Source organism: Bubalus kerabau, chromosome 19 (assembly GCF_029407905.1).
Source record: "Bubalus kerabau isolate K-KA32 ecotype Philippines breed swamp buffalo chromosome 19, PCC_UOA_SB_1v2, whole genome shotgun sequence".
NCBI lineage: Eukaryota > Metazoa > Chordata > Mammalia > Artiodactyla > Bovidae > Bubalus > Bubalus kerabau.
In genome coordinates this window covers 68,878,955-68,903,093 of record NC_073642.1, presented here as the reverse complement: position 1 = coordinate 68,903,093, position 24,139 = coordinate 68,878,955, and the positions used below count along the sequence as shown (strand labels likewise).

Here is a 24,139-nt window from a genome sequence, read left to right as displayed (position 1 = left end):
GTCCTTGGCCTTGTGTGCCTGGTGCACTTACTGTGAGCTGAGGGCTGCTGTAAGGGTTCTTGGAGGTAACCCATGTGGAAGGGCTTTGTAAACTCTTGAGCAAAGTGCTGTATAAGGGGTTAGTGCTTTTAAAAAATCTTTATTTAGTATTTTGACTTTCAAAGGTAATGAATACTCACTGGAAGAAAGTTAAAACAGTATGTGCTAAGTCACTTCAGTCGTGTCTGACTCTTTACAGCCCTATGGGCTATAGCCCACCAGGCTCATCTGTCCATGGGATTCTCCAGGCAAGAATACCAAAGTGGGTTGCCGTGCCCTCCTCCAGGGAATCTTCCCAACCCAGGGATGGAACCTGTGTCTCTTACGTCTCTTGCGTTGGCAGGCAGGTTCTTTACCATAGTGCTGCCTGGGAAGCCCCCTAAACAGAACAGAAATGTTTAAAGAGACTTGGACATCCTGTTGTCCTCCTCATTCTCCAGGGATGATACTTGTTAATGGTGCCAGTCTTTTGCTTAATATAGACAGAAAAGTATTCAATTTTTAATTGAAAATGGAATTGTAGGAATTACATCATAGCTCAGTTGGTAAAGAATCCGCCTGCAATGCAGGATACCCTGGTTCAATTCCTGGGTTCGGAAGATCCCATGGAGAAGGGATAGGCTACCCACTCCAGTGTTCTTGGGCTTCCCTTGTGGCTCAGCTGGTAAAGAATCCTCCTGCAATGTGGGAAACCTGGGTTCGATCCCTGGGTCAGGAAGACCCCCTGGAGAAGGCAAAGGCTACCTACTCCAGTATTCCAGCCTGGAGAATTCCATGCACGGTATAGTCCATGGAATCGCAGAGAGTTGGACACGACTGAGCCACTTTCACTCTCACTTACATCATTTATACTGTTCTGTGGCTAGTCTTTTTCTGTTTAACTGTAACCTGGGTGTATTTCCGGCCAGCACATTATTCCTTGTGTAGCTTCTGGTGGTCCTCTGTATCCCAGGGCCCGCGTTCACGTTTTCCAGCCCTGTTGTCAGTAGAGCTCCCCGAGTCTTGCTGTTGCTCCCAGCACTTCATGAGTGTCTGTATCACAGGGAGCGTATGGGAGCATGGGCCCCGCTGTGTGTGGCATCTGGCTGGCTCCGTGTTCCCCCAGCGGTGCTGTGGGCTCCGGGGGAGCAGGGCCTCAGTGCAGAGCTGACCGGCCGCGCCCCTCAGCAGTGGAAGGGGAGTGGGTGGCCCGGCAGCTGGGATGGTGCCCCAGGAGTCCCTCGTCCTCACTGTGAGCTGCTCTGGCGGTGGACCAGCATCCTCGGGGCAGCTCAGGAGGCGAGGGCTGGGCGCCAGGGGCTCCCCGGGTGGGGTGGAGGGGGGGCGGCCCAGAGGAGGACGGGTGCCGGGGGCCTCGTGTGCAGTGGTCTCAGCTGAAGAGGCTCTGGGCTACATGTCTGCACTGTTTTCTTTTAACCAGGGTGCCTAGAGGTCAGTGGTTCTCTGTGTAACGCCCTGGTTTCAGGTAATGGTTGCCTTTTCTCCCAGAGACTATGGAGAGGAGGCGTGCCCTTGCCCCACACTTGCTTACGTTTCAGTCTTAGTGATGGTGGAGCAGTCCTCTGTGCAGCTTGTGTGGAGCTCGATCAGTCAGTCACCTCACTGTCAGGAGCTGTTGAGGCAGGCGTGGAGGCTGGTACACCCCAGCTCTGCGCAGCCGGCCTACGGCCTGAAGAACCCAGGGAGTTGCTGGTGTTGCAGCCTAGGTCTGAGGCTGTCTGCGACAAAACTCCCTCTGCCTCCAAGGACCTCAGTCTTTTCCTCTAGGGCCTTCAACTGATGGGGTGTCCCAAGCACATTATGGAGGGCAATCTGCTTTAGTCACAGTCTGTTGATTTAAATGTTATTAAAAACACCATCACAGCCGCGCCACGTTGATGGGTAAAATTAACCATTCCAAAGGGCTATACAGACATTACTGCTTATTGAACCTGATACGTCAGGGCATCTCCCTGAAGAGGCTGGTGCTCCTGCAGAGATGTGTCTCCAACCCAAAGGTTTTTGGCACCTTTGAGCAGCTGTCAAAATCACGGACCCTGGGACTTCCCTGGTGGTCCAGTGGTTAGGACTCCACACTCCCAGTGCAGGGGGCCCGGGTCCGATCCCTGGTCAGGGAACTAGATCCCTCATGCCACAAGTAAAGACCCACACGCAGCAACGAAAATAAATACTACTTTTTTTTTTAAATCATGGACCGTTTCTCCAGTGACACATGCTCACGCATGCAGACTTTTGCAAACAGTTGTGGGAGAGGCATGCATGTCTCACTTCCAGCCTGTCTGGGGAACTCTGAGGGTCCGTGTCTCCCCATCAGATCTCTGGTCTGCACGCTCTTGTGGCGGGGCAGTGTCACGGGACCAGTGTCCTTGCTGAGATGGGCAGAGCTGCCTTCAGGGAGCTGCTCAGAGTCTTGTCCGTCCAGACCCTCTCGCTGTGTCCTGCGTGTCTCCTTCAGTCCTTGGGACAGCCCTTCCCCCAGCTTTTCAGACAGGGCCGCAGAGGCTCAGAAGCGCTCAATCACTTGCCATGGCAGCACAGTGACTGGGTGGGAGGGGCCAGGCCCAGAGCTCAGGCTCTGACGGGGCCTCTCTGCCTGCCCAGGCGAGGGGTCCCCGGGGGCTGCTCTGTCTCCGCTCAGCTCCTGGTTTTTACCGCTTACACCCAGGTCGGTGTTATCAAGGCATCACCCACACAGGACTGGGCCAGGGCCCTTTCCGGAGGTCTCACCCTTTCTAGGCACTGGGCTCCCAGGCTGGTGGAGCTTCCTACGTGCAGCTGTTGACACGTGGCTCGGGTCTGAGCCGTCCGTCATATTAGGCTGACAGTTCTCCTGACTGTTTCTCTCCTCCATGTTGCAGCTGAGCCGCGTGAACGGCACATCGTCGCCTCAGTCGCCCCTGAGCGCGCCTGGCAGGGTGGCGGCGGTGGGGCCGTACATCCAGGTGCCCAGCACCGGCAGCTGCCCTGCCCCCGGAGACCCGGCGAAGCCCCAGTCCCTCACCGTCGCCTCGAGTGCTGCCCACGGAAGGTCCAAATCCAGTGAGTGGCCCTGGCCCTCTTCTGGGGAGAGCAGGGAGGCAGGGAGGAGAACCGGGGGGCAGAGGCCTCAGAGGGGCCCACCTCGCACTGCAGCCCTGGTGAAGTGTCCCCCGAGGCACATCGCCATCTCGGGCAGCTTTCAGGGAGCTGCGCGCCACCACGGCAACGACAGTCCTGAGACCAGAGTGGGCCCTTTTTTGGACTCACCATCCTTACTCTGGTTTCTGAAAACAGCTTCGTTAAGACCTGGGTCTCTACCACCACAGGTTTTCTTTCCCTTGAGGGCACTTGGTGGCCAGCAGGGGCGCCTCCCTGCAGCTGGGCTGCTTGTCCTGACCCAGCTGCCTCCCCAGGGGCAGAGCCCTGTGGCTCAGGGGTCCCCAGCCTCAGGGCCATGGGCCGGGACTTCCTGTCAGATCGGCGGTGGCATGAGATTAGAAAGAAGTGCACAGTCAGCATAAGGCACGTGAATCACCCCGAAGCCACCCCTCGCCTCGGGTCCGTGGAAGCAGTGTCTCCCACACACCGGCCCCTGGTGCCGCCGGGGCTGCGGATCACTGCTGTAGCTGCCCTGCCTCCCCCCCAGCACAGGCTCCATCCATCAGAAAGTCCACAAAGCATCCCTTTGGCCCTCACCACCCTGAGTTGGCGGTGTGACCGGACTCAGGCCTCCGGCTCCGTGCGGTGCATAACCTCCCTGAGGACATGGGGTCCCTGCAGCGCCCCGGCTTTCCAGCCGAGCACAGCCCTGGTCTCCACGGGGAGTCCACACTCCTTTCTCAGAGGAAGACAGCACATCAAGAGGCCATGTGTGACCCTGACACGTGCGGTGCTGGTGCTGGGCGGGAAGGCGCCACGGCGGGGCCACCCGTCACGGGGAGTCAGCGCAGGCGCAGCTGGCGCTCAGCACTCGCGGCGGCGGGACGGCCGGCAGGCTTCACGAGCGGCGGTCGGCCCGTCTGTGCGCCGCTGGCCGCTTGCCTGGCGCCTGGTCTGAGCGGCCGCGGGAGGACCCGGGGCTTGCCCTGACCCCAGCAGGATGAGGCGTCCCCAGCCCTCCTGGGCCACATGCCCTGGCACAGGTCCCTTCGTGGCCGTGTCTCAGAAGCCACATGGCACACGTAACCTGCATGAATCTTGACGTGCAGCTTTCATCAATAAGCTGTTTTTATCATTTGACCCACCCGATGGTGGGAGTAGATGGTCATTGGGTCCGATGGCAGGTAATTAGCACAGCCAGGTCCTGCTCAGCTTAAACGTTGCCAGCCCGCCCGAGCTGCCGGTGGCTCGCAGTTCCCTCCTCTTCATGGGCGTGTGCTGGTCTGCCTGGCCGGAGCCACCAGGAGGAGCCCCCCACGGGGCCGGGAGGCCGTGTCCCCAGGGTTCGGCCGCAGCCCTGCCCCCTCTGTGCTGCAGGGTGAGTGGGCACGGGGCCCCGTGCCAGCCCACAGCCCGGGTGGAGAGCCTCAGTGAGAAGGCTCCCGGAAGACTCTAATGTGCCCTCGGCTGTCCTTCTGGTTCCGTGTTGCACAGATGGCCGTGGTCAACCCAGAGCGACCCGCTCATGGACAGTGTCGGACCTCGATGCCAGGCCTGGCTGCGGCCCGTCGCAGTGCCCCACGAGCCCGTTTGCAAAGCGTATGTTGGCCGGCAGGCCCACTGGGGAGCTCTGGTAACGCTGCCAAATCCGCAGTGCTTCCAAACTGACAAAGGCTGCTCCCCGCTCAGACCCGACCAGAGGCTGCCGCACGGGGCTGGTCCCCACCTCCCAGGCAGGAGTGGCGTCCAGGCTGGGCCGGAACCCAGACCCCCTTAGGAGGGGCCTGGCAGGTGTCGGCCAGAGGGCTGTTCTGGTTTTGCTTTTACAGAATGAAGGTGATTTTCTGAGTTCATTATGAGGCTTTTAGTTTTCACTTCATGCAGGAATCTCCCATCACACTTTCAGATGGTTGACCATTGCTAACAAGAATAAATGGGTCTTTCTTCTGCACCTCCTGCCTCATGCTGAAGAAAGAGAAGTCCTAGTCCCTCGCCAGTGCCTTTGTGCCTGATTTCCAGACTCTCCTGTGGGCCTGGCGCCTCGGGAGTGGCTGGCAGCCGCGTTTCCTGTGACCTTAGCAGGGCCAGCCGCCCCTCCCGAGTCAGCTCTGCTTGTTGCCCCGTAGCCCAGGGTTTGCCCTCAGCGCATCCTTGGTGAGACTGCATGTCTGTGGCCCACATGGCCCAGCCTGGGAGCGCCAAGGGGCGCGAGAGCGTGCACACCTGTACGGGGAGCAGCCTGGCCTGCAGCGAGCAGAGGGGTGGCTTGGCCTGAGGCCTGGGGGAGCTCGCCAGGGCTGGTAGCCGGGCCGGGCTGGGCAGGGAGGCAGTGGGCGCCAGTGCTGCAGCCACAGGCAGACTCTGCCTCGGAGGTGCCGCTGCCCGGTGCCCTCAGGCCCTCTCCAGGCCGCGCGAGTCCGTGCCCCCCCCCTCACCAGGCGCGGTACAAGCTGCAGCAGAGCAGCTGTCCGGGAGGGTGGTTGCCCAGCCACCCCTCAGCCACCCCCGCTGTGCTGGCAGGTGGCAGGAGGGTCTGGACAGTGCCCCGGGCGTCCCTTTTCCCCTCCAGTCCAGCCCCTGCCACTGCAGAGAGGCCTGGCCCTCACTCCCTGAGAGCCGGCCTCTCCCACCGGGGGATGCTTCTGCACCCTTTCTCAGTTTGGAAAACGCTGTTAAACAGTGTGCCTTTTCAGTGGCTTTCCTGAGAACCTGGGTTCACTGGCTTTCTCATCACCGCAGCAGATTGATGGCCTGCTACTCCAATCACTGGGAACTGTACCGCTCTCCTGTGATCATGAATTATTTTCAGAGGATGGAAATTTCTAACAGACTAAAGTCAAATTTTTCTTCTAATCCCGGAAGCAGTACAAGTCAAACCTATTACAAAGTCAAAAGATAAATCTTTTTTATTGCTGTGTGTAACTGTATTTGTAAACAGTGTTTGAAAACCCGGTGCCAACGCTTGTTTTGCTCATTGGTGTGGATGTAATGGGTTTGACCTGTATTTCAGTGGGAGCTGAGAATGTTTCTCCAGCCCTCTGGCCCCTCGCCGGGGTTGGCGCATCCGTGTGCTTGGTCGATGAGTCTCTGCACACGTGAGAGCCACGTGGGTGCTGGCGCGGCCCCTCGGCAGAGGCTGCCCTTTGGCAGCTGCCCGCGTGGCTCCATCAGACTGTGGTGTCTCAGAGGTGATTTTTGCTTCTGGCAGAGGGTTATTCTTACATTGGTTCAACTAATTTTAAGAAAAATTTTACTTAAATTCTATGTTCTTTTCAAGCCAATGATGGAAACTGGCCGACCTTAAAACAGAATTCTAGCTCTTCGGTGAGACCGCCGCAGATGGCCAGCATGGACTGGAAGGACGCGAGTACTGAGGGGCCGCTCAAGCAGGGGGCCGTCTCTAGCCAGCCCGTGTCCCTGTCAGCCCTCAGTGCCCCGGAGAAGCTGGTAGGCCATCCGTCTTTGTCCAGAACACAAACAAGCCCATAGCTGACCATACCCCTCTTCAGCCTTCGTCTTCATCTAAGGGGTAGGAGGTGTCGTGAGGCAAATTAATCCTGTTAGTGTCCATGTCGTATCCAAGTCTGAAGGAGTTCACGGCCCTGAGCACGTGGGCTGGGCGTGCGTGGGAGGCCTGTGGTCAGGATTATCACCCTGCTTTGTGACCCCCCGCGGCGTGCCCGCACCTGCTCACGGGCCCCTTGGAAGGACAGTCCTACTTTGTACTCCTGTGACAGGGGGTGGAAACATGCTGAGCTTGTCAGAAGCTGACTCTGTGTTCCTCTCTAACGTCTTGATTTAGGGCATGGAGATCGGCAAAGTGCCCCCCCCCCTGCCTGGTGTCAGCAAGCCGCTGCCCCCGAGCTATGGGACGTACCCAAGTCCTGCCCCTGTGGGCCCGGGCTCGACCAACTCCCTGGAGAGGAGGAAGGAGGGCAGCTTGCCCAGGCCCAGCGCAGGCCTTCCCAGTCGGCAGAAGCCCGCCCCGCTGCCCCCTGCGGGTGGCCCGCACCAGCCGGGCTCCTCGCAGCAGATTCAGCAGAGGATTTCTGTGCCCCCGAGTCCCACATACCCGCCGGCAGGGCTGCCTTCCTTTCCAGCCGGAGACGGCAAACCTGAACTCCCGCTGACTGTGGCCATTAGGCCCTTCCTGGCTGATAAAGGGTCGAGGCCACAGTCCCCCAGGAAAGGACCCCAGACGGTGAATTCAAGTTCCATATACTCCATGTACCTCCAGCAAGCCACACCACCTAAGAATTACCAGCCAGCAGCACACAGCACCGTGAATAAGTCGGTTAAAGCAGGTATGCTGGGCATGTACTCCTCCTCCTGGGGCTGGGAAATCCTGTTTCAGAAAATGCCAGTCTGTACCCTGAGTTCCGGGCCATAGGCTGTTTAGGGTTAGACTTGATTCCTAGTGACATGTGGCTGTGGGCGTCTATGTGAGCGGGGGATAAAGATGACATACACAGAGCGGTTCTGCTGGTAGACCCCCCGCTCCCTGACTTCCCGTCTGAGCACCGGCCTGCCCACGTTACTCAGGAAATCCAGGCCGTAGAAGGCTGACATCTCAGAATTTGCCCTTTTTTCTCCTGCTTTTTAGTGACTTGTGCAGGACTTAGCTGGGAGCTGGCGTCGTGGGGGTCTGCCTGGACCTGATCCCCTGGCCCCCTAGCAGTCGCCACACCAGGCCCCTGGGGGTGATATGAGGGAAGGGTTTTGCTACCTTGGGGTCCTCTCGCAGAGCCCACAGGGACATAGAGCCCTGGTTTGGGTGCAGGGAAGTCCGCCCCAGTCTCCTGGGGAGGCAGGTGTGAGAACAGAGCTTGGCTCCTGCGTGTGGAGGCTGATGGTGGTTCGTCCTGGTCGGCAGGATCTGGGCCTCAGCACTGTCTGGGGTCTCCTCAGAGTTCTCCCGTGTGGGCTGCAGTTTCCAGAATCTAGTTTGAGAATCTCCAGGCTCCCCAGGGGGCCCAGGTGGAAATGCCAGCCCTGACCTGTGACAGGCTCTGGCCTTGGGGCCGAGGAGCACCAGGGCCACAGGGGCCCTTCCTTCCTGAGGCGGCCTGTGGTCTTCGCCATGTGGCGCAGCCCCAGGGTCATGTGGTTCTCCTTGGCTAGCAAACAGCGAGTGCCTCTTTACTGTGGGTAGGCCACTTTGCAGCCTTTTTCTTTTTTGCATCTGAAAAAGCCCTGATTCCGTACACACCAATCAAGTAGAGTCCCCCTCCCCAGGGAGGAGTTCGCGGTTCCCGTGGCTTTCCTGTGGCCTCTGGTGGGCAGGTGCTGAGTGCTGGGCTTGTCTCCCCAGTGTACGGGAAGCCAGTTCTGCCATCTGGCTCCACGTCCCCGTCCCCGCTGCCCTTCCTGCATGGCTCGCTGGCCCCGGGTGCCACACAACCCCCGCCTCCGGGGGAGAGCGCCGAGAAGGAGCCGGAGCCCGAGAGCCCCGCGCCGCCCGGGGATGGGGCCGTGGAGAGCCTGCCACGGCCGCTCAGCCCCACCAAGCTGACGCCCATCGTGCACTCGCCGCTGCGCTACCAGAGCGACGCCGACCTGGAGGCCCTGCGCAGGAAGCTGGCCAACGCGCCGCGGCCCCTGAAGAAGCGCAGCTCCATCACAGAGCCCGAGGGCCCTGGTGGGCCCAACATCCAGAAGCTGCTGTACCAGCGCTTCAACACGCTGGCTGGCGGCATGGAGGGTGCCCCCTTCTACCAGCCCAGCCCCTCGCAGGACTTCCTGGGCTCCTTGGCTGACGTGGACAATGGGAATGCCACTGCCAATGGGAACCTGGGCGAGGCTGGCCCCGCCCCGCCCACCGCCCCGCTCCCCGCCGAGCCCGCCCCCGCCTCTGACGCCAACGACAACCGGCTCCCTTCCCCTGAACCTGAGGGCCTGCTCTGTCCCCCGAACACCCACCAGACGGCTGAGCCGGCCGAGGATGACAACAACAACGTGGCCACGGCCCCGTCCACCGAGCAGGCCCCCAGCCCTGGGGCTGAGGCCCCCTCTCCAGGGGAGGAGCAGGCGCCCCCAGCTGTGCCGCTGTCCTTGGCCTCTACGGTGGGTGTCGCCCTAGACCAGGGCACCGGCTTCCTGGCCAGCCAGCCAGAGCTGGTCAGGGACACACCTGGGTCGGGTGGTGCTGGGCAGTGGAGCCAGCCTCGCCCCGGGGGCCCAAGGGTTCCTGAGGAAGGGGGGCGTCGCTGGGATCAGGGCAGTCAGCTAGGGGAGGAGACCCTACTAAACAGAGCGCTGGGGGCAGAGCGGTGCTGAAGGAGCAGAGGGAGGTGGGAACCTCTTGCCCTGAGCCCCTTGGCAGGGCAGGGGCAGTTCAGCTCTGAGGTTCCCCTCGCTGCCTCCCTCGGACACCTGCAGGGACAGCCGGCCCCCAAGGCAGAGCTGCCCCTGAGAGCCGGGCGCAGGCTGGTCTGCAGTGCCCTCTTCTTGCTCGCTGGGGCTGCAGGCGGAGGCTCTGCAGGTGGAGCTCTGCCTTGAGCTCTAGGACCCCTCCTCCTGCCTCCTCCACTCCGCTCCCAGCCTGCTTGCGTGGGGTCGCTTTGAAATCCAAAGCACACTTCCTCCCCATAGAGCAAGCGGACCAACCTGAAGAAGCCCAACTCGGAGCGGACGGGGCATGGCTTGCGGGTCCGCTTCAACCCGCTGGCGCTGCTCCTGGACGCGTCTCTGGAGGGGGAGTTCGACCTGGTGCAGAGGGTCATCTACGAGGTGAGCGCGTGCGTGTGTGGGGCAGCGGCCCTGGCGGCGCCTGGCGGGGCTCATGCGCCATGTCCCGTGTCGTAGGTGGAGGACCCCAGCAAGCCCAACGACGAGGGCATCACCCCCCTGCACAACGCCGTCTGTGCTGGCCACCACCACATCGTGCGGTTCCTGCTGGACTTCGGGGTCAACGTGAATGCTGCCGACAGCGACGGCTGGTGAGGCCCCGGGGTGGGTGGGGGCAGAGGAGGAAAGGAGACAGGACGGCCGCACCCGGGGCGGCGCCTCCTCCCGGCCACCTCCGTTCTCGCGCTGGTTTTGCCAAAGGCTCCGCTGTGATCATGCCTGTCACACGGCTGACCACGGAACCATTTGTTCTCAAGCGGCCAGAAAGCCTGTGTGGAGGGACCCATGCGGTTGACTGTGAGCCTCAGGCCGCAGTCTGCGCCGCCGCCTGTGAACGTGTTTCTTATATCGTCGTAACGTACAGCCGTTATCATCACAGCTGCTGTGAGGGCCACGTCCATGGTGTGAGGGCATGTTCACGTCACACCACGAACACGCAGTTTACAGGTTGCTTCTTGGTCCGCTCACCACCCAGCCTTTTGAGGTGTGGGTGTGGGTGTGGTGTGTTGGGGGCGGTGTGTGTGTTTGTACGGTCTGTGTGTCCATTGTAAACGTGGAAGTAGAATCAGGCCCCTGCAAAGGCAGCAACACAGCAGCTGGCTGGGCGGTGAGCACGCGCCCTGCAGGCCGCCCGGGACCTGGGCCGCCGGCAGGACGTGAGGCCTCCCTGTGCCCCGCAGGACGCCCCTGCACTGCGCCGCCTCTTGCAACAGCGTCCACCTGTGCAAGCAGCTGGTGGAGAGCGGCGCCGCCATCTTCGCCTCCACCATCAGCGACATCGAGACGGCTGCGGACAAGTGCGAGGAGATGGAAGAGGGCTACATCCAGTGCTCCCAGTTTCTATACGGTAGGGGCGTGGGCACACGCCCTTGGGTGCTGTTCCTGGGCCGTGGTAGGCACGCGCCATGCCACTGCCTGGGCCGAGAGAAGCCCCGAGTTCACCCTTGGAAAGCCCAGTCTGTCTCCTGGGAACAGAGGTCACTACGGCCCTTGGGCTCATCCCTGAAGACCTGTCACATTCTCACGGTCAGGATTCCATGCTGAGTTGCTCAAAACAAAGTCTTCCCCTCTCTGCCAGATGTTCTCTGTGCAGAGGAGGGGGATAGGGCGGCCAGGATGCCCTGGGCACGCAGCAGCCCAGAGCGAGGCCTCGAGGGCGGTATCCCGGGTGGTCTCAGTCCCCACTCTGTGGATAGTGATGCACAGAAGGGCAGTGCCCCAGGCCCAGCCCCCAAGACAGGCTGTTCGGGGGGCGGGGGACGCCTGTGCCGGGAGGCGGCAGCCTGTTGCTCTGGTGGAGCGTGCTTCCCACCCCCAAGAGCGGCACACGGGTCTTCAGTCATGGGCTTGTAGGTTCTAAGTTTCACTCTAAGAAACAGCACCTTTTCTTCTCCCTGGAGAAGGGCACCGTGACCCACTCCAGTGTTCTTGCCTGGAGAATCCCGTGGACAGAGGAGCCTGGTGGGCCAAGTTACTTAGGGTTGCAGAGTCGGACACGACTGAAGCAACTTAGCATGAACGCACCTTTGCTTCTGGACGTGAAGCTTCTGCCGCGGGCCTCTTGCTGGGACATGGAAGGGACTGGTGGCGTTATTCTGGGGGCGGCAGCCAGCCCAGCCTCTAAGCGCTCTGCTGCAGCCCCAGCGGGCTGCCCAAGGCCAGTGGCGTCTCCAAGCCTGGCGTGGGCCCTCAGCAGCCTGCCCTGCAGACCTGACTGTCGGCTCTCCTGTCCCAGGCGTGCAGGAGAAGCTGGGCGTGATGAACAAAGGCGTGGTGTATGCCCTGTGGACCTACGAGGCCCAGAACAGCGACGAGCTGACCTTCCGCGAAGGGGATGCGCTCACCATTCTGCGGCGCAAGGACGAGGTCGAGACCGACTGGTGGTGGGCTCGCCTCGGGGACCGGGAGGGCTACGTGCCCAGGAACCTGCTGGGGGTAAGGCCGTGCTGGAGTCCTCCTACTGCTGGGGGCGGGGCCCTCCTACTGCTCAGACCCTGGGGGCAAGACTGCCTTTCTCCATGCTTCCTGGGAGCCGCAGGGAGTGGGGCGGGTCGGGGCATCTGCTCTGGGGGAGGCCTGTGGGGAGGCTGGAGCCCCTCGATGAGGGCTGCTCACAGCGTGTTCTGCTCCCGGGGCCCGCAGGCTGCGCCCTCTGCACCGATGGCCCCTCAGGCCCTGGGCCTCCCTCTGCTCTCGGCTCTGCGCCCAGTGGGCTGGCAGCTGCTCTCGTCCTGCAGTCACTGGACACCTGCAAGGCACCTTTGGGGGCCTTACAGACAGTACCGGTACCTTAGGTGGTCCCGAGTGCCCTGAGAGAAAAAGGCACGGGGCCTCTGGGCGTTAGTAGGGTGTCTCCAGAGGGGGGCGGCCTCTGAGCATCAGCCTGGCCTCGGCACAGGGCCCCTGCCCAGCAGTTGTCCCCTCGTCCTAAGCCCTGTCCATTGCCTCCCAGTTGTATCCACGGATCAAACCCCGACAGCGGACGCTGGCCTGAGTGCCCCCGGCAGCACCGCACAGGCTCGCCGGCGGTGGGGAGCGGCTCAGGCTGACTTGGCCATCTCCCGGAAGTGGACGCTGGACGCAGCTTCAGGGGCTCCCACAGCAGACCGTTTCCGCGGTGTGAGGGCCCCCGGGTGAGGGTCTGCCCTCGGCTCAGAGAGAGGCCTTCACCTCCAAGGAGACTGAATTTTGCCAATTACTGTAAATCCAAATAAACACCCAGCTTTCTAAACCACCACCCGTGTTGCCAATAAGAAGCCCTGTCGTTGACCCCCGATTGGTTGCCGATGAAGACGATGCTCTTATGGACGTGGGCCCCAAGGCCCCCTCACCCCAGTATTGCCCCAGCACCCCCCAGAGAGCCTGCCAGCTGTGAGGCGTGCCCCTCGCTGGAGCCCTGCCCTCCTGTCCACCGGAAGTCAGAAGCCCGGCGCCATCCTCGCGTGCGTTTCTTCTCTCATCACCAAAGGAGCCTGTGTGGAGGCCTGTCTAGCGGGGTGTCTGAGGTGTGGGCTGCTTTCCCGTTCCAGGCCTCAGTCTAGGTCACCAACAGGCCACAGGCACAAGGAGCCTTAGGACCAAGTGACACCACCGGGTCAGAAGTTTCAACGCGGCGCCGCCTTCCTGCGGCCTCCCGCTGACCCAGTGCCCGTGCCCCTCCCGGCGCCGTGAAGGCCCGGGCAGGGGGCAGGTGGATGGGGCTAGACTCCCCGGTCCCTCTGCCCTGGTTCCAGACTTACAGTGAGGCGCTTGCCCGAGATTTGAACTGTACGTACAGGCTTTTATATACCAAAAGTATTTTTTGACTAAACCACTCGAAACTATCAAAACCATGTTGGAAATTTTTTTTTTTTCCTCATTAAAGTCCAGGCCCTGAGCTTTAATTTCCATGTACGAGTCTCGTGTGTAATTTACGTATGGACATGTGTAGATCCTTGGAGCACCGATTGTACACAGTGTGCTCACGAGCAAGGAGCACCCGCGGGCAGCCTGTGCCGAGGGTGTACATGCACGCAATAAACGCTGTCTCTCACGGGCGGCTTCGAGTCTTGTGTTCTGGAGCCGGAGCTGAGCTGAGCGGGAAGCTCGGGTTGTCTGGACACACAGAGGCAAGGCCTGATCCTTACTTTCAAAATAAGTTTTAATCGTAAGCTTTATATACAAATTGTTGTACAGTTATTTTAAAGTGAAATAGAAAGTGAGAAGTACAAAATACAAAGCATGCTCCTTCCCCAGTGAAGTGTCGGGGTTTGTTTGTGGCCCTGGGTTAGTGACACGCCGAGCGGGCAGTGCGAGAAGCGCACCAGTACCCATCAGGCCAGGGGACCACTGCCCGGATCACGTCTGTGGAAGGACCAGTGAGCATCAGGGAACCAGAACCTTCTAGTAAACATGGGCACTTGTAAAAACAAGGCAGAGAGTATTAGCAGTAGTGTAGCTCAGCCTCTCCCCCCGCAGTTAGGTATCAACAAGTGTCAGACAAGTTCTAAAGCGTGCATGGTCTGGAGCGTTAACCGATATTGCACTAGGCAGGCTCTGAGGGCTTGGCTGCGTCTCCAGCACTTGTAGGGTTAGTCGTGCCTATGCGCCCATGAGCAGGTGCTGCTGCCCCAAGCGGACCGTCCAGCCCGTGTGGAGTTACTGGTCCCGAGACTCGTAGAGGAGCTTGGCCGCCTGCAAGGTGACCAGAAAGAAAGGCATGTGCCTGGCTGAGGCGGGTGGAGGCATCTCGGCGGGGCGGGGGCGGGAGAGCGCGGAGCAGCAGGTACCTTGTGCATGGCCGCCAGCCACGCCGACGCCTGCCTCCTGCTGCCGTCGGGGTCCTCGCCGGCTGTCAGCGTCAGCTGCGTCAGCCCCTCCGCCCCCGGGGTCGTGTACTGCAGGGTCATGCCTGTGGCCCTCGCGTTGCCTCCTGGAGTGGGAACAAGGTAAGGATGCCCCAAGTGGCCTTGAGCACCAGGGTGCCAGCTGCCCCAAAGCAGTGGCCTGGGCGCCCTCTCCCTGACCCTGGTGCTGGCCTCACAGCTGACCTCTCGGTGGGGCCTGTGTCAGGGAGGCGGCTGCCTGGTGGCCGACCCTGAGCTCACAGGGTGGGCAGGGGCCCGGGTCAAACATTTGTGCCCCATGGCTGAGACCCTGCGCGAGGCTACACCCGCCTGTCGTGCTGGCCTCACACCCACCCCACCGCCGAGAACCAGAGTCAAGGCGGAGGAGCCACGCCACCGCAGGACACGGGCTCCTGGAAGGCTGTCTTTGGGGGGTGACTGCGCGACAACCGCCTGACGCCAGTCCCCGCAGCTCAGAACCCAGCCCGAAGTGCCAAGCCTGCAAGGCTTTTTTCACAAGCCGCGGTCCCAGCTGTGTCAGCCGGCTCACCCCGGCCCGGGCTCTCTGAAGGGGCGCCACCCCCCGACCCACACCCCCGCTCCGGGGCAGCCCACTGCGTTCTGCCCACCACCTGCTCCTGGAAGGGGGCTTTCCTGATTCCTGTGACTGTGTTGCATTTTGAGAGCCTGTGGCCGGCAGGGCTGAACCCACGTTCATCCCGACCCTCGACAGAAAGTGGGCGACCCTGCTGTGGACAGCGCAGGCGCGGGGACCCTCCCTGCCCTCCACCGCCCCCCGCACCTCCGCTCCGGAACACGTTCTGAGCACTGATGGTTCCAGGAAACCGGGCAGAGCAGGGCTCCCTGCGCTCCCGGAGCCGCCACAAGGGGGCGCGGCGCCAGCAGCCCCGGCCCCGCCCCCGGGGAACCCCGCCCCCGAAGCGGCCGCACGGAGCTCGCAAGCCGCCACCGGCTCCCCGCGCCCCGCAGTCGGCTCCCCATTCCTCCCCCGGCCGGGGCCGGCAGACACTGGCCGCCGAGCAGGGCTCCCCCTCAGGAGAGAACAGCCGAGCCCAGGGGACAGACGGCTTCACGGTTTGGCCGCCTCAGGCCCAGTGTCTCAGAGAGCCCCCCTCCCCGCCCCGCAGACACGCTGACCTTCGGCGGCAGGCCGGCTGGCGGGGAGGCTGGTGTGAGAGAGAGTGTCTTTACGGCAGGCAGGCAGGCAGGCGAGGACAGCAAGGCCGGTCAGAAATCAGAGAGAGGGCTTGGGTCAGCCTCCGCGCTCGGACCCGAGGCTCAGGAGGGGGGTTCGGGGGAGAGGGTCGAGCTCCCCGAGGAGGGCCGTCTCCGCAGACCCTGGGGGGCGGCGGCGATGGGGGCCCCGCCGCAGTCTCTGGGGAACCGGGTGATGCCAGCCCGAGAGACGGTAAGGAAGAGCGCGGAGCGCACGTCCAGGGAACCTCCTCTCCGCCTCACACGCCCGCCAGTGGAGCCCCGGAGCCCCCGGCCCGCGGCGCCTACCTCCGGGATGGAGGCCCTCCATGAGCATCTGCACGGCGGCGATGCGCGCCACCTCCACCTCGCGGTGATCGTCCCCGTCCCCGTCCAGAAGCAGGAACCTGCGGCAGACAGAGGCGTCCGTGCCACGGCCCTCCGAGGCTCCGGGCGCCCAGTGCCAGGGGAGAAGCGCCCGCCCTCACCTCTGGTTGCTGGAAAGACGGCAGACCATCGTGTCCGGCTTCTCGGAGTTCTCGAAAGTCACGAGGAAGGTGGCTCCTGCGGAGGGGACCAGACGTGAGCACGCGGTAGCCCCCCGCGCCGCCCCCTCCAGGCCACGGACACGCACAGAAGGCAGGAGGGGGCGAGGCGGCGGCGGGAAGGGTGTGACGGGGTCGGGGTGCAATGCCGGAGGCCAGAAGCGCCGCCTGGGGCTCCCCCAGGCCGGATCGCAGGGCGCTGACCCGCCCCCAGGGGACCCCCAGAGCAGCCCGGCCAGGAGGGCCTGCGGGCCGGGGGTGGGAGAGAGGGCTGCCAGGTCCTGGGGGCTCCGCCCGCCCGGAGCCCCGGGGCGGCTGGGACCACACCCGGCAGAGTCCCACCCACCGCCCCCCTGCCCGGCGCTCACCGCTCAGCAGCAGCTTGAGCTGCCGGTCGTAGAAGTCTGCCTCGCGCCGCGACACCGGCGCGCACCCGGCGCACTGCCGCACGGGGTCCACGAAGCACATGCGCCGCAGCGCCACCTTCTGGCCGCAGCACTTGTCGCAGAAGCACTTCCCGCACCGGCGGCAGTGGTGCTGGGGACGCGGCACGGGCGTGAGCACCCCGCAGACCGCGGGCACCAGCGGCCGCCGCGATGCCTCGAGGGGCCCCGCCCCCACACCGCACCTGGGCCGCCCTCCTGCCCCGCCCAGCTCACCTTCCTGGTGAGAAAGTCAAACTTGGTGTCACACTGCATGCACCTCGGGCACTAGGAAACAAGGGGACAGGGGTCAGGCCGCGCGGCCTGCTCCTCCGGGAGCCCCCGCCCGCCAGCACCCAGGCTCGGCCAGGAGACACCGCAGCTGGGGCAGCGGTCAGCCGGCAGAGGTGGGGCCAGGCCCGGCTGCCCGGGGCCCCGGAGGGGAGCCTGGGACAGTGCTCCCAGCACCGGCCAGGGCCCAGCCTGGAGACGGCCACGTCACCACCCAGCCACAACCACACGAGCGCCCAGACCTGTCACCTGACCGTGGGGACGGGTTGTCCCCACGTGGCAAGGCCCGGCCTCCGCGGTGGTAAAGCTTCTCACTGCAAAGATGGGGGACCGGAAATGCCGCCACGGGTCAGGGGGCCGGGCGCCCTGACCGTGTGACCGTCGCCTAACCCGCCCGCCCCCAGTCAGTCCTGGCCAGCAGGCCCAACCCCGCCGCCCTGCCCTGGGCGTCCTCTGCCGGCTTCACTTGGGGCAGCCAGAACCCAGGCAGGCTCTGCTCTCACTCCCAACACAGGGCTTGACCTTGACACCCTCCCCCTCCACCCAGGCCCAACTCAGGGCAGGGCCGGCCCACGGTTCCCGGTTGGCCTAAAGGTCCAGTACCCTTCTCCAGGGGAGGGTGGTGGGCAAGGCCAGTCTGCAGATGCCCCCTGCAGCAGGCCGCCATGCCCCCTGCCTCAGGCCGCCATGGCCCTGCACTGAGCAGCCATCTAAGCTTTAAGTGATCCCGTGACTGATGTTTTCTTGTTTTCTCTTTGTTCTTCAGCGGCTTTCCCGCCAGGACACAGGGCCTGGCCCTCCAGAATCACCCGCAGGGTCTGCCCGCCTTGGGCATGAGCTGACGAATCCCAGGGCTGCTGCCCCCACCAGCCCCGCCACTGCCTCTCCCTGTCACTTCTGGAACCTTCCGTGTTTGGCACTCAGGTCTCCACCCGGGGCAGGGCCTCTGTGTGCCACACCCTTCTGTGCCCTCACACATCTGCCGCAGAGTCCGCGGGATGAGGGTGCAGTCGTGGAGGCTGACCCAGCTCCCCCCTTGCCGGGAGGCTCACATCTGAGCAACTGAGAGACCAAGTTCTAAACTAAGACCACAGCAGAAGGTAAAATACAATCCCTGAAAAATATTAGTGAGCTAGACTTTTTGTATTAATCTAAATAAACCAATGAGATTATTCAGAAAACAGATTTTTAAACAAGGTAATTTTCCTAGGGATTATATAAGAGAAAAGAAGCTTTTAAAATTATGAACAGAATGATTTGATATGAAAATAAAATTAAATAAAGAAATAAGAGTTGCGGATGAAGACGTAAGAGTCAAGAATTCATACCTGGTCTGAGATCAGCTACACTGAAAGGAGACGCCAGCCCAGGCCCGGGCCGGCACTGCGCCCTGAGCAGCTGACTGGACCCAGAGGAGAGGCCCCGGGGTAGGAGACCGCCATCCGGGAGACGGTCCAGAAACCAGGGACCAGCAGCCTGCCCCCCGCCCCCCGCGAGGCCAAAGGCCCCGGAGACGCCTGCCCCTGAGGCCACACACACCAGGCCTGTCCCCACGGCACCCCTGGGGCGGGCGGGGGCTGCGATAGGGGAGAAGCTCCATGAGCCGAGACATACAGGTGTGCACACACAGACACACACACGTGCACGGGCGTGCGGCCACTGCCAGATCCTCCCCGGGCTGCCCCTTCCCCAGCTCAATAACGAGCCCGTGTGCTGCCCCCCAGGACTCTCACCCCACAGTCGGGGGAGGGAGCCGGTGGTAAGGGGAGGGGTCTCCACAGATCCCCACGAGAGGACAGGGTGGGTGGGGGGGGGCGGGCAGCCAGGGGTCAGAGCCGGGCAGCCCTGACCCAACCCCTCGCTGCTCCAGGGAGCCAGCAGCTGACTGGCGCCCACCCTGCAGATGCAGGAGACCAGGAGACTTCTGACGATGCCGGGGGGGGGGGGGGGGGGGGGGGGGGGAGGGGGTTAAGTGAGGCGACAAGGGATGATGAAGGAAGAAACCAGAAAGGTCCACAGGAAGCCGGGCCGGAACAGAGGAGGCCTTCGGAAGCTGTGGGGCACCCCTTGGCAGCCCAGCGCAGAGGCCCTGGAGGACTGCTCGGAGACGGCGGTCTCTGCAGACCAGCTGCCCTGGGAGCCCTGGGAGTGCTCAGGTGGCTCCTTCAAAGTACAACAGAAGACAGACTGGAGAGATTAAAGGAATGTTTCAAGAGAAGCGACTAGAAAGAATGGAGCTTTAGGACAGCCGCCCGCCCTCCCTCTGAGGCTGGAGCGACAGGGGACCGCCGCCCACGCTGTCCTCCCAGACGCCAGGCCCTCACGTAAGAGCTTCTCAGGCTCCTCGAGAAGTAAATCATAAAGGTAAGTTTCAAAGTTACACGTATTAACGCATCTTTGTTGAAAAGCAACCATTTTTAAAGAGTAAAAAAACTCCTACAAGTACAAAATAAATCCATGTCAAAGATTTAACTCAATTAACTGAGGGAAGCAATGAAATATTAAAAAGACACGCTCACAGGGAAATCTGAGGAGCAGACCCACAGCAGCCCCAGGGACGAGGTGAATCTGCCAACACGGTTCATGGGGCAGGGGCTGAGGAGAGGGGGGACGGGCGCCTCCCAGGATGGGCCTCGCCTCTCCTGCAGAACCCGGGCGCAGACAATGCCTCCCGAAGGAGCGCCCCACCGGCCACGGGGCCCGTGGGCAGCTCCTGAGCGAGTGGGCAGGCCTGCGGGGCCACCACGAGGGATCCACCTGGGATCCCAGAGGCCAGAGACGGGGACCCCTTGGGCAGTGTTCTCGGAAATCGTCCTGCAAAGAGCGCCCTCCTCACGTGCCCTGGAGGAGACGCACAGACACCCCAGCCACCCTCCACAAGCCAGACAGGGGCTGCAGGCGGGACCCACGGCCCTGCTGGTCCCCTCACTGACCGAAACGACATGCGCGTGAACCTCACTTGATGCAACCTTCATTAATCTCTCCTTCCTTCAGGCCCTTGAACTCTGACCCACCTCTTAGCCTGAGACAGTCCAGGGGTGATGCGCCTGAACCGCTATCAGATCACACTAGCTGCCCCCTGCCTGCCCCTCTCACCCTGCTCCCCAAAGCCTGGTCTGCGCCCCCCATGGAGAAGCCCCCTGCTGTCTGCCCCTGGACAGCTTGTGGATCCCTTGGTCAGAGCCACCCCACAATGACCCTCTGAAACATAATCCCTCCCCACCCAAGTCCACCTTTGCTTCTTGTTTGACACACCCGTGTCCCCCATTTGCCTCTGCAGAGCCTCTGATGTCGAGACCACTATCTGCTTAAACCACCACACAACTGCACTCGTCTCACACGCTAGCAAAGCAACGCTCAAAATCCTCCAAGCCAAGTTTCAACAGTACGTGAACGTGAACTTCCAGATGTTCAAGATGGATTTAGAAAAGGCAAAGGAAACAGGGATCAAATTGCCAACATCCACTGGATCATAGAAAAAGCAAGAGAGTTCCAGAAAAACACCTATTTCTGCTTTACTGACTACGCCAAAGCCTTTGACTGTGTGGATCACAACGAACTATGGAAAATTCTGAAAGAGATGGGAATACAAGACCACCTGACCTGCCTCCTGAAAAATCTGTATGCAGGTCAAGAAGCAACAGAACCGGACACGGAACAATGGACTGGTTCCAAATCGGGAAAGGAGTACATCAAGGCTGTATATTGTCACCCTGCTTATTTAACTTACATGCAGAGTACATCATGCGAAATGCCAGGTTGGATGAAGCACAAGCTGGAATCCAGATTGCCAGGAGAAATTATCAATAGCCTCAGATATGCAGATGACACCACCCTAATGGCAGAAAGCGAAGAGGAACTCAAGAGCCTCTAGATGAAAGTGAAAGAGGAGAGTGAAAAAGTTGGCTTAAAGCTCAACATTCAGAAAACGAAGACCATGGCATCTGGTCCCATCATTTCATGGCAAATAGATGAGGAAACAGTGGAAACAGTGTCAGACTTTATTTTTTGGGCTCCAGAATCACTGCAGATGGTGACTGCAGCCATGAAATTAAAAGATGCTTGCTCCTTGGCAGAAAAGCTATGACAAATCTAGACAGCATATTAAAAAACAGAGACATTACTTTGGCAATAAAGGTTCGTTTAGTCAAAGCTATGGTTTTTCCAGTGGTCGTGTATGGATGTGAGAGTTGGACTGTGAAGAAAGCTGAGCACCAAAGAATTGATGCTTTTGAACTGTGGTGTTGGAGAAGACTCTTGAGAGTCCCTTGGACTGCAAGGAGATCCAACCAGTCCATCCTAAAGGAAATCAGTCCTGAATATTCATTGGAAGGACTGATGCTGAAGCTGAAACTCCAATACTGTGGCCACCTGATGCGAAGAGCTGACTCATTTGACAAGACCCTGATGCTGGGAGAGACTGAAGGCAAGAAGAGAAGGGGATGACAGAGGATGAGATGGTTGGATGGCGTCACTGATTCAATGGACATGAGTGTGAGTGAACTCCGGGAGCTGGTGATGGACAGGGAGGCCTGGCGAGCTGCAGTCCACGGGGTCACAAAGAGTCGGACACGACTGAGCGACTGAACTGAACTGACATCAAAACAAGAGCACAGAGCCACCGTTGCCGCCGTTACACCCAGGACGGCAGGAAAGGGCGCGTGTGCACCGGCCACAGCAGCCTCCGACGGCTGCACACCCACTCTCCTTGCTGGGGGACACGTGGATACAGTCACACGAGGCCCGAGCTAGGCCCAGGACTCCTGCCACTCCCCCATGCCCCCCACTGCCCCCCCCAACCTCACAAGCTCTTGGAGGCACACAGAAAAGAGAGTCCGTTATTTCTCAGGGCAGGAACCCCTCTGAGAAGAGTCACAGATAACGCACACCTCCAAGTTCTCCAGCATCTGTAAGGGATGTCCCCATGGGCCCAAGGTACCAAGGTGGCACAGGGCTGAGCACCAAGTCAACAGTCGACAGACCCCAAGGAACGATGGGTGCCCGGCGGTTCCACACATGACTGGACACTCGTCCCCACGCAGCCAAGTGGAGGCGGGTGAAGCGGGGACGGCATGTCCCCCCCATGCTGTCCCGTGGCCCCGGAAGCACAGGGTGGGCTGAGCCGGGACAGCAGCAGGGGAACCCCCACCTCCCCCAAGCCGCCCCAGATCAGATAGAAGCCAGCCTCCATCCGACTCTCCCAGCCCGAGCTACCCCACCCCAGCCAGCTCTCCTCCAGAACACTCCCCTCGGTCACAGCAGACGCGCCCCTGCCTAATACATGTCAACACGCACTTCCTCAAACTCGGGTCACGGCCACTGGGAGGCCTCCTCCCCTCCTCAGAGCTCCCTCCGCCTTCTTTGGCTGCTGAGACGGCAAACTGGGCTGTGTTTCTGGAGAGCACAAGAAACTGCCACTGGGGAGGGAGCGCCGAGGGGGACAGCACCTCTGCCTGACTCCTCCACCTTTCCCGGGAGCCTGCAGACCCCAGGCCAGGCCCCCACGCCCCGCTGCTCAGAGAGGACACCCGAGGCAGCAAGGGGGTCATTTCAGGAAAGAACAAAGGGCCCCGAAGACGGACAGAGGGGCCCCAGAGCGAACTGAAGAGCCAAAGTGCAGGGCATCCAGGCGGCTTCCACTCACACACGGTCCTTGCTGTGAGCATTTCACGGGGATCAGTCGGGGGAAGAAATGTCTAAAATGGCCCTCGGGGACACCACCAGAAAAGGCTGACACGCTGGCCTGGGCTGAGGGGGTGGAGATGCTGTGGGCCCCGCGACTGGCCCGTCCTGGCTCCGCCCCCCATGATGGAGACGATCGATCGGCTGGACCTCGGCCCCTTCACCTGCCGCCTCCCAGGCCAGGCGGTGCTGCTGTGACTTCCCTCTGAGCCGTAATGACACCTGCCAGGCTCCCTCACCGATTCATTTAAACGAGCTCCCGGACACGCACTGGCTTAGAGAATGAGAGCTGTGATGTTCCCTTTTTCTTTCTTTAACCACCTTTCAACGGCACTAACCAAGGGCACCGTGTGAGGAAAAGTACATTCCGCGAGTTCAGAGACCGCAAGCACACGGAGGAGAAACGCAGAAAAGGAAGAGCACAACTGGGGCGACAAGAGGCCCGAGAGGAGGGGCCGACGGGGCGAGCCCAGCCCAGTGACCCCCGCGGCCCCCGCCCAGCGCCCTGCCCTCTTGGAGCACCGCGGGCTGGGCTCGCTGACAAGGGGGTGGAGGGAATGAACCCTCCCCCCGTCTTCCCAGCGGGCCAACCGCCCCTCCCTAGCTTCTGAGCTCTCCGGTGCCTGGAAAACACCCGAACGCATTCCTCCCGTACCTCCCCACCCTTCCCTGCGGAAAACTTGCCACCGCGATTCCCGGGGCAGGGAGGAAAAGCGGTCAGCTAGAACACGAGGGGCTGTAACTTAAAGTTTGTTTCCAAAGCGTGGTCTTTTCCCGTCTCTTAGACGCTCGAGATTGACAGGAACGCACCAGGCTTCTCCGCCAGCCTTCGCACAGCTGAGAGCCACTGGCTTACGGGATCCGGTCCAAACTCCTGAGCGCAGCACACAAGGGCACAGAGGTGCTGCCCCGCCCCGCCGGGAGCAGGTGCGACTCCCCAGGCAGGACGCCCTGCAGACGCCCCGCCTGGCGACGCCCGCTCGCACCCAGCACCCCCCAGCACCGCAGGCCACGGCGAGGGCCCTGCCCGAGGGCCGATCGCAGAGAAACGCTGCCTTCCCCACGTCCCCGCGCGGGGAGGAAGAGGCAACTGTCAGAAAAGTTCCAGCCCAGCAGCTCGACCGCGGGAGGCGGCCGGTCCACAGACGACGGCGCAGGGGGCAGGGCCCGGGCGGAATCACGGAGGGATGTCGGGGTGGGGGGGCTGCGCACCCTCGAAAAGGGCCAGGCGGAGCGCCCGGGCGGGGGTGGAGCTGGGGATCCGTCAGGGAGCTCCGCCGGGGCCGGGGGCGCGGGGAGCCGAGCGCGGGGCGCCCGGCCCGGGGAGGTCGGGCCGGCCCGGGGAGCCGGCGCGGACGCCAAGAGGGCCGGGGTAGCGGCCGGGGTCCCGGGACTGGCGGGCGGCCGCGACCTACCTCCTTGTCCGGGACCCACGGCGGCTCCTCCAGGCCGAAGGGGCTGCCGTAGGCGCGGTGCTCAGGCACCATGCGCAGGCCGCTGGGGGAGCGCACCAGCTTCTTGGCGTCGCGGCGCGCGGCCACCTCGGAGGACATGACGCCGCCTGAACACTCGCCCGCCGCCCGCCGCCCGCCGCCCCCTGCCCGGCCCGAGCCCCGCGGGAGCCCCGCCCCGCCCCGCCAGCGTGGCTGACAGCGTCCGCGTCCAGTCGCCAAGCCAGGCCCAGAGCGCGGACCAA

The 24,139-nt window shown here is 62.0% G+C and overlaps 2 protein-coding genes across 9 annotated transcripts in view; one reads left to right on the top strand and one right to left on the bottom strand.

The window, feature by feature from the left end:
- The window catches only part of PPP1R13B (protein phosphatase 1 regulatory subunit 13B), a 76,612-nt gene extending 63,258 nt beyond the window's left edge, over positions 1-13,354 (top strand). For 6 of the 8 annotated variants that reach the window (XM_055556726.1, XM_055556724.1, XM_055556729.1 and 3 more), the window contains exons 9-18: positions 2,898-3,078; positions 4,612-4,716; positions 6,395-6,564; positions 6,920-7,421; positions 8,429-9,180; positions 9,709-9,846; positions 9,922-10,055; positions 10,644-10,810; positions 11,699-11,898; positions 12,416-12,697. In XM_055556726.1, the coding sequence (XP_055412701.1) occupies positions 2,898-3,078; positions 4,612-4,716; positions 6,395-6,564; positions 6,920-7,421; positions 8,429-9,180; positions 9,709-9,846; positions 9,922-10,055; positions 10,644-10,810; positions 11,699-11,898; positions 12,416-12,457 (2,391 nt within the window). In that variant the 3' untranslated portion in view covers positions 12,458-12,697. Of the gene's footprint in view, positions 1-2,897; positions 3,079-4,611; positions 4,717-6,394; positions 6,565-6,919; positions 7,422-8,428; positions 9,181-9,708; positions 9,847-9,921; positions 10,056-10,643; positions 10,811-11,698; positions 11,899-12,415 lie in introns of all 8 variants that reach the window. The other 2 variants (XM_055556731.1, XM_055556730.1) reach the window with 2 other exon arrangements.
- Positions 13,355-13,585: 231 nt separating this feature from the next.
- On the bottom strand, positions 13,586-24,053 carry ZFYVE21 (zinc finger FYVE-type containing 21). The gene is made up of 8 exons (XM_055556733.1): positions 23,859-24,053; positions 16,708-16,758; positions 16,417-16,585; positions 15,992-16,067; positions 15,813-15,910; positions 15,447-15,494; positions 14,232-14,374; positions 13,586-14,136 (listed from the first exon to the last, which is right to left on the bottom strand). The coding sequence occupies exons 1-8, from the start codon at positions 23,994-23,996 to the stop codon at positions 14,101-14,103; spliced, it is 759 nt and encodes a 252-aa protein (XP_055412708.1). The 5' UTR covers positions 23,997-24,053; the 3' UTR covers positions 13,586-14,100.
- Positions 24,054-24,139: the final 86 nt, after the last annotated feature.

Excerpts from the sequence above, each read along its gene's own strand:
- ZFYVE21 (XM_055556733.1), bottom strand. The coding sequence starts at position 23,996 with ATGTCCTCCGAGGTGGCCGCGCGCCGCGACGCCAAGAAGCTGGTGCGC. Across the intron at positions 16,759-23,858 it reads CGTGGGTCCCGGACAAGGAG|TGCCCGAGGTGCATGCAGTG; the intron begins GTAGGTCGCGGC and ends CTTGTTTCCTAG. Across the intron at positions 15,911-15,991 it reads CGTCTTTCCAGCAACCAGAG|GTTCCTGCTTCTGGACGGGG; the intron begins GTGAGGGCGGGC and ends TGTCTGCCGCAG.